Source organism: Pecten maximus, chromosome 17 (genome assembly GCF_902652985.1).
Source record: "Pecten maximus chromosome 17, xPecMax1.1, whole genome shotgun sequence".
NCBI lineage: Eukaryota > Metazoa > Mollusca > Bivalvia > Pectinida > Pectinidae > Pecten > Pecten maximus.
In genome coordinates this window covers 14,813,209-14,822,438 of record NC_047031.1, presented here as the reverse complement: position 1 = coordinate 14,822,438, position 9,230 = coordinate 14,813,209, and the positions used below count along the sequence as shown (strand labels likewise).

The 9,230-nt window shown below is 37.1% G+C and overlaps 1 protein-coding gene across 1 annotated transcript; it reads left to right on the top strand.

Annotated features, from left to right (window-relative positions):
* Positions 1-697: 697 nt before the first annotated feature.
* On the top strand, positions 698-1,810 carry LOC117315369 (proteoglycan 4-like). Its single transcript, XM_033869526.1, has 2 exons — positions 698-1,240; positions 1,454-1,810. Exons 1-2 carry the CDS (start codon positions 874-876, stop codon positions 1,567-1,569), a joined length of 483 nt encoding a protein of 160 aa, XP_033725417.1. The 5' UTR covers positions 698-873; the 3' UTR covers positions 1,570-1,810.
* Positions 1,811-9,230: the final 7,420 nt, after the last annotated feature.

Here is a 9,230-nt window from a genome sequence, read left to right as displayed (position 1 = left end):
TTATATATATTATGTGATTGTATTTGTAATTTTTTGTGTTTTGATAAAGGGGCGGATTGCCTCGAAAATTTAACAAGCCTTATTGTTTACACTGTTTGAATTACTTCTTTGCCCATATATATATATATATATATTTATCAACAATGTACTGATATGAGGTCAATATAAAAAGATGATAAAGAGAATACATCACTCCCTAAAAGTTTATGAATGTAACTGTCTCTATGGTCATTATAACTTCCTTGCTTTGGTTTGGTTTATTTTGTTTAACGTCCTATTAACATCTAAGGTCATTTAAGGACGGCCTCCCGTGCGTGCGACATGCATGTGTGTTTTGGGAGGCTGCGGTATGTTCGTGTAAAGTCTCCTTGTGATAGGCCGGAACTTTTGCCGATTTAAAGTGCTACCTCACTGAAGCATACTGCCGAAGACACCCAGCAGCACACCCCACCCGGTCACATTATACTGACAACGGGCAAACCAGTCGTCCCACTCCAAATATGCTGAGCGCTAAGCAGGAGTAGCAACTACCATTTTTAAAGACTCTGGTATGCCTCGGCTAGGGGACAGAACCCAAAGCCTTCCTCACAGGGGCGAACGCTCAACTAAAGGCCAAAAGTGAGGCAGTGTCAAGGGAGACGTTAGGAAGAAGAAAGTTGTTAAGAAAGAAGAGAAAAGATAAGATCCCAAATTTAGTCGCCTCTTACGATCATGCAATGGGGGCAGCAGGTACAATTCTTACGCCCTACCTGCACTTCCTTGCTCTCATTAATCTAATTGAATAATACGTATATACCCCCAACATTTATTTGTTTGGATTTTACTTTAAATGGCCCTATTGGATACACGCAATTTTTTTATTAATTTATACATATGGTAAAAATAATTCTTTGCATATCTGTTACAGATTCATTAAAAACTCAAGTCGTCGGTAACAACACCGCCTCCCCGATCACACCTAGAACCGCCGCTCCAGCCTCCCCGACCACGCCTATAACCGCCGCTCCAGCCTCCCCCACCACAGATAGAACCGCCGCTCCAGCCTTCCCGACCACACCTAGAACCGCCGCTCCAGCCTCCCCCACCACAGATAGAACCGCCGCTCCAGACTCCCCGACCACACCTAGAACCGCCGCTCCAGCCTCCCCGACCACAGCTAGAACCGCCGCTCCAACCTCCCCGACCGCTCCCACTTCTCCTACCACAGTTAGAACCACGAGTAATGACCCAGACACACAAGGTATGTTTTGTATGGTTTTCATACCATTTGGTTTTTCATGTTGCCAATTAAAATCAATTAATTAAAAAAAAAATAAGATGATGATGATGCTAACATGTCAGTTAAAAGTTTATAATAACTATCCATGTTCAATTTTTGATAACGAATAATCAAAGAAATGGTGGAGGTTATATCTTACCCCCTTTTTTTTTTTTTTTTTTTTTTCTATTTCAGATTTCCTCATAGCAGTGTCCTTTAATGGTAGATTGTCTGCTATGTGCGACGCAACAGACGGTACCGTCATTCATCGTCATCATCATTTGATGAAACGACCTTCACCACTAATTTGACTTCCGCATCAACCCCACGACATCTGTTATCACAATATAGAGGATCCCCACAAATGGGTGTAAGAGCTGTCATGGTGAACAGGTCATTATCATCCCCGACTTTAAGTTTGATACCCCTCCATCCTCTGCGTTCGGCATCATCTCTTCCGCCGTCAACACCACCAACCCCTCATCGTCCTCGAACACGGCAGATGAGTCGGGTTTTGAATATGTTTCTTGTTTTATTGGTAAAATAAATCTGTTAAAAATGAAAACTCTAGATGTTGTTTTTATTGAAAGATTGAAAAAAATAATGAAAACTTCAATGCATCCTGAACTTGAATTAATGTCTATTACTTTCTACTAGATCTGAGATACCTTATTGTAGTGTCTCTAATGAAAACATTCCCAATTAAACTTTTTTTCAGAATGCACTAAAGTTGATCGAAGGATCAAGAATGATTAAATCAATTTACTGGATGATAGTAACCTCGGGACATGTGCTATTTTAAAAATGACAGACTACCGTAAGGCCAATGATAGAGACAAAAAATGTATGTTAAGCTTAATGTCTATCATTGACAATTAAGATTTAACAGTGGACATCAGCAAAGTCATATTTTTAATATAAAAAATAAACAACATTGACAGAGATAGATTGGTTTGGTTTGGTTTATTTTGTTTAACGTCCTGTTAACAGCTAAGGTCATTTAAGGACGGCCTCCCGTGTGTGCGACATGAATGCGTGTGGTGAGTGCGTATGTGTGTTTTGGGAGGCTGCGGTATGTTCGTGTTAAGTCTCCTTGTGATAGGCCGGATCTTTTGCCGATTTATAGTGCTACCTCACTGAAGCATACTGTCGAAGACACCCAGCAGCACACCCCACCCGGTCACATTATACTGACAACGGGCGAACCAGTCGTCCCACTCCTAATTTGCTGAGCGCTAAGCAGAAGCAGCAACTACCATTTTTAGAGACTCTGGTATGTCTCGGCCAGGGGACAGAACCCAAAGCCTTCCTCACAGAGGCGAACGCTCAACTAAAGGCCAAAATTGAGGCATTGTCAAGGGAGACATTAGGAAGAATTAAGTTGTTCACAAAGAAGAGAAAAGACAAGAGATCCCAGAGGGATCTTGGCGCCCACCATTGAATGATCTTCATAGGTTCCATGTCAGATTGATCTTTTCTCTACTTTTCCCTTCATTTTACTAATCTGTGCAAATTGAGACATCCCTCCAGTACTTTTCAAATAAGGGAATCCTAGCTATATAAGAAATTTGAGATTTAACGATAATGGCTGTTTGTTTGCCAGGTTGTTTTCAGGACAGACTGGTCCAAAAATGCAATACAAGGGACCAAGGGGAACCTACTTATGAAATTTGAGAAAGATCCATTCAGTACTTTGAGAAATAGAGATAACAAACTTCAATTGTCAAAATCCAAGATGGCTGCCTGTCAGCCATGTTGTTTTCGGATTGGTCTCAAAAAGCAATATGCATAACTAGGCACCAAGGGAAACCTACATATGAAATTTGAGAAAGATCCCTTCAGTACTTTCTCAGAAATAGTGATAACAAACTTCCATTGTCAAAATCCAAGATGGCTGCCTGTCGGCCATGTTGTTTTCTGATTGGTCTCAAAACGCAATATGCATAACTAGGCACCAAGGGAAACCTACGTATGAAATTTCAGAAAGATCCATTCAGTACATTCTCAGAAATAGCGATAACAAACTTCAATTGTCAAAATCCAAGATGGCTGCCTGTCAGCCATGTTGTTTTCGGATTGGTCTCAAAAAGCAATATGCATAACTAGGCACCAAGGGAAACCTACATATGAAATTTGAGAAAGATCCATTCAGTACTTTCTCAGAAATAGTGATAACAAACTTCAATTGTCAAAATCCAAGATGGCTGCCTGTCGGCCATGTTGTTTTCCGATTGGTCTCAAATCGCAATATGCATAACTAGGCACCAAGGGGAACCTACATATGAAATTTGAGAAAGATCCCTTCAGTACTTTCTCAGAAATAGCGATAACAAACTTCAATTGTCAAAATCCAAGATGGCTGCCTGTCGGCCATTTTGTTATCCGATTTGTCTCAAAACGCAATATGCATAACTAGGCACCAAGGGGAACCTTCATATGAAATTTGAGAAAGATCCCTTCAGTACTTTCTCAGAAATAGCGATAACAAACTTCAATTGTCAAAATCCAAGATGGCTGCCTGTCGGCCATGTTGTTATCCGATTGGTCTCAAAATGCAATATGCATAACTAGTCACCAAGGGGAACCTTCATATGAAATTTGAGAAAAATCCCTTTAGTACTTTCTCAGAAATAGCGATAACAAACTTCAATTGTCAAAATCCAAGATGGCTGCCTGTCGGCCATTTTGTTTTTTGATTGGTCTCAAAATGCAATATGCATAACTAGGCACCAAGGGGAACCTACATATGAAATTTGAGAAAGATTCCTTCAGTACTTTCTCAGAAATAGCGATAACAAACTTCAATTGTCAAAATCCAAGATGGCTGCCTGTCGGCCATGTTGTTTTCTGATTGGTCTCAAAACGCAATATGCATAACTAGGCACCAAGGGGAACCTACATATGAAATTTGAGAAAGATCCCTTCAGTACTTTCTCAGAAATAGCGATAACAAACTTCAATTGTCAAAATCCAAGATGGCTGCCTGTCAGCCATGTTGTTTTCGGATTGGTCTCAAAAAGCAATATGCATAACTAGGCACCAAGGGAAACCTACATATGAAATTTCAGAAAGATCCATTCAGTACTTTCTCAGAAATAGTGATAACAAACTTCAATTGTCAAAATCCAAGATGGCTGCCTGTCGGCCATGTTGTTTTCCGATTGGTCTCAAATCGCAATATGCATAACTAGGCACCAAGGGGAACCTACATATGAAATTTGAGAAAGATCCCTTCAGTACTTTCTCAGAAATAGCGATAACAAACTTCAATTGTCAAAATCCAAGATGGCTGCCTGTCGGCCATGTTGTTATCCGATTGGTCTCAAAATGCAATATGCATAACTAGGCACCAAGGGGAACCTTCATATGAAATTTGAGAAAAATCCCTTCAGTACTTTCTCAGAAATAGCGATAACAAACTTCAATTGTCAAAATCCAAGATGGCTGCCTGTCAGCCATGTTGTTTTCGGATTGGTCTCAAAAAGCAATATGCATAACTAGGCACCAAGGGAAACCTACATATGAAATTTGAGAAAGATCCATTCAGTACTTTCTCAGAAATAGTGATAACAAACTTCAATTGTCAAAATCCCAAAGGGTTTTTCCCCCTTTTTTTGGGGCCTCAAAAAAAAATTAAAAAGGGCCCCGGGGGGCCCTTTTTTTAAAAAAAAAAAAAAATTTTTTTTAAAAACCAAAAAACCCAAATTTTAAAACCTTCCGTCCCCCTTTTTTTTAAAAAAAACCCTTAAAAAAAAAAAACCCCCCCTTTTTTTTTAAAAAAAATTTTAAAATTTCCAAAAGGGGAAAAAAAATTTTTTTAAAAAAAATTTTTTTTTAAAAATTTTTTAAAAAAAAAAAAATTGGGCCCGGGGGGAAAAAAAATTTTTGGGGAAAAAATTTTTAAAGGGGGAAAACCCCTTTTTTAAAAAAAACCCCCCCGGGCCCCAATTTTTTTTTTAAAAAAAAAATTTTTTTTTTTAAAAAAACCCCTTAAAAAAAAACCCCAAAAAATTTAAAAAAAAACTTTTTTAAAATTTTTTTTTTCAAAAAAAAAAACCCCGGGCCCAATTTTTTCCCTTTTAAAAAAATTTAAAACCAATTGGCCCCCAAAAAATTTAAAAAATTTTTAAAAGCCCCCCTTTTTTTTAAAAAAAAATTTTTTTTTTCCCCAAAAAAAACCCCCCCCAAAAAGGAAAAAAAAAAAGGGAAAAAAAAAAACCCCCCCAAAAAAAAAAACCCCCCCCTTTTTGGGGAAAATTTTTTTTTAAAAAAAAAATTTGGGGGCCCGGGGTTTTTTTTTTTAAAAAAAAAAAAACCCCCCGGGGGGGTTCAAAAAATTTTAAAAAAAATTTTTTTTCCCTTTTTTAAAAATTTTTTTTTTTCCCCCCCGGGGTTTTTTTTTTTTTAAAAAACCCTTAAAAACCCAAAAAAGGGGGAAAAAAATTAAAAAAAAAAAAATTTTTTTTTTAAAAATTTGGTTTTAAAATTTTCCCCAAAAAATTTAAATTTCCCCCGGGGGTTTTTTTTTAAAACCCCCTTTTAAAAATTTTAAAAAGGGGAAAAAATTTTTTTAAAAAAATTTTTTTTCCCCTTTTTTTTTTTTTCCCCCCCCCAAAAAAAAAATTTTTTTAAAAAAATTTTTTGGAAAAAAAAAAATTTTAAAACCCCAAAAAACCCCAAAAAATTCCAAAAAAATAATTTCCCCCTTCCCCCTTTTTTTAAAAAAAAAAACCCCCCTTTTTTTCCCCGGGCCCAAAAAAAAAGGGGGCCCCCCAAAAAATTTTTAAAAATTCCCTTTTTTTTCCCCCCCAAAAAAAAATTTTTTTTTAAAAAAAAACCCCCCCCCCCTTTTTTTTAAAAAAAAATTTTTTTCCCCAAAAAAAAAATTTTTTTAAAAAAACCCGGGTTTCCCAAAAAATTTTTTTTTTAAAAAAAAAAAAAAGGGGGTTTAAAAAGGGCCAAAAATTTTTTTTGGAAAAAAAACCCGGGAAAATTTAAAAAAAATTTTTTTTTTTCCCCCCATTTTTTTTTAAAAAACCTTTCCCCCCCCCTTTTTTTTTTTTAAAAAGGGGAAAAACCCTTGAATTTTAAAAAAAAAACCCCTTCAAAAAATAAAAACCCCCCGGGGTTTTTTTTTAAAAATTTTAAAAAAACCAATTTAAAAAAAAACCCGGGTTTTTTTTTGGGTTTTTAAAAATTTTAAAAAGGAAAAAAATTTTAAAAAAGGGGGTTTCCCCCTTTTTAAAAGGTTAAAAAAAAATTTTTTAAAAAAAGGGGGGTTTTTTTAAAATTTTTTTTTTTTTAAAAAAATTAAAAAAAAAACCCCCAAAAAAAAAAAAAAAATTTTTTTTTTTTTTTTGGTTAAAAATTAATTTAAAAAAAACCCCGGGGCCCTTTTTTTTGGGTTCCCAAAAATTTTAAAAAAAAAACCCCCTTCAGTAGTTTTCGATTGGAAATCGAAAAATTCAATTGTCAAATCCAACCGGGGATGGCATTTCCAAGTGTCGGAAACCCTACTATGAAAAATTTGAAGAAGGGATTTCCCTTCCCCCCCCCCCCCCCCCCCCCCATTTTGATTGGTCTCAAAATGCAATATGCATAACTAGGCACCAAGGGGAACCTACATATGAAATTTGAGAAAGATTCCTTCAGTACTTTCTCAGAAATAGCGATAACAAACTTCAATTGTCAAAATCCAAGATGGCTGCCTGTCGGCCATGTTGTTTTCTGATTGGTCTCAAAACGCAATATGCATAACTAGGCACCAAGGGGAACCTACATATGAAATTTGAGAAAGATCCCTTCAGTACTTTCTCAGAAATAGCGATAACAAACTTCAATTGTCAAAATCCAAGATGGCTGCCTGTCAGCCATGTTGTTTTCGGATTGGTCTCAAAAAGCAATATGCATAACTAGGCACCAAGGGAAACCTACATATGAAATTTGAGAAAGATCCATTCAGTACTTTCTCAGAAATAGTGATAACAAACTTCAATTGTCAAAATCCAAGATGGCTGCCTGTCGGCCATGTTGTTTTCCGATTGGTCTCAAATCGCAATATGCATAACTAGGCACCAAGGGGAAACCTACATATGAAATTTGAGAAAGATCCCTTCAGTACTTTCTCAGAAATAGCGATAACAAACTTCAATTGTCAAAATCCAAGATGGCTGCCTGTCGGCCATTTTGTTATCCGATTTGTCTCAAAACGCAATATGCATAACTAGGCACCAAGGGGAACCTTCATATGAAATTTGAGAAAGATCCCTTCAGTACTTTCTCAGAAATAGCGATAACAAACTTCAATTGTCAAAATCGAAGATGTCTGCCTGTCGGCCATGTTGTTATCCGATTGGTCTCAAAATGCAATATGCATAACTAGGCACCAAGGGGAACCTTCATATGAAATTTGAGAAAAATCCCTTCAGTACTTTCTCAGAAATAGCGATAACAAACTTCAATTGTCAAAATCCAAGATGGCTGCCTGTCGGCCATTTTGTTTTTTGATTGGTCTCAAAATGCAATATGCATAACTAGGCACCAAGGGGAACCTACATATGAAATTTGAGAAAGATTCCTTCAGTACTTTCTCAGAAATAGCGATAACAAACTTCAATTGTCAAAATCCAAGATGGCTGCCTGTCGGCCATGTTGTTTTCTGATTGGTCTCAAAACGCAATATGCATAACTAGGCACCAAGGGGAACCTACATATGAAATTTGAGAAAGATCCCTTCAGTACTTTCTCAGAAATAGCGATAACAAACTTCAATTGTCAAAATCCAAGATGGCTGCCTGTCGGCCATGTTGATTTCCGATTGGTCTCAAATAGCAATATGCATAACTAGGCACCAAGGGGAACCTACATATGAAATTTGAGAAAGATCCATTCAGTACTTTCTCAGAAATAGTGATAACAAACTTCAATTGTCAAAATCCAAGATGGCTGCCTGTCGGCCATGTTGTTTATCCGATTGGTCTCAAATCGCAATATGCATAACTAGGCACCAAGGGGAACCTACATATGAAATTTGAGAAAGATCCCTTCAGTACTTTCTCAGAAATAGCGATAACAAACTTCAATTGTCAAAATCCAAGATGGCTGCCTGTCGGCCATTTTGTTTTCCGATTAGTCTCAAAACGCAATATGCATAACAAGGCACCAAGGGGAAACTACATATGAAATTTGAGAAAGAATCCTTCAGTACTTTCTCAGAAATAGCGATAACAAACTTCAATTGTCAAAATCCAAGATGGCTGCCTGTCGGCCATGTTGTTTTCAGATTGGTCTCAAAACGCAATATGCATAACTAGGCACCAAGGGGAACCTACATATGAAATTTGAGAAAGATCCCTTCAGTACTTTCTCAGAAATAGCGATAACAAACTTCAATTGTCAAAATCCAAGATGGCTGCCTGTCGGCCATGTTGTTTTCGATTGGTCTCAAAATGCAATATGTATAACTAGGCACCAAGGGGAACCTACATATGAAATTTGAGAAAGATCCTTCAGTACTTTCTCAGAAATAGCGATAACAAACTTCAATTGTCAAAATCCAAGATGGCTGCCTGTCGGCCATGTTGTTTTCTGATTGGTCTCAAAACGCAATATGCATAACTAGGCACCAAGGGGAAACCAACATATGAAATTTGAGAAAGATCCCTTCAGTACTTTCTCAGAAATAGCGATAACAAACTTCAATTGTCAAAATCCAAGATGGCTGCCTGTCGGCCATGTTGTTATCCGATTGGTCTCAAAACGCAATATGCATAACTAGGCACCAAGGGGAAACCTTCATATGAAATTTGAGAAAGATCCCTTCAGTACTTTCTCAGAAATAGCGATAACAAACTTCAATTGTCAAAATCCAAGATGGCTGCCTGTCGGCCATGTTGTTTTCGATTGGTCTCAAATCGCAATATGCATAACTAGGCACCAAGGGAAACCTACATATGAAATTTGAGAAAGATCC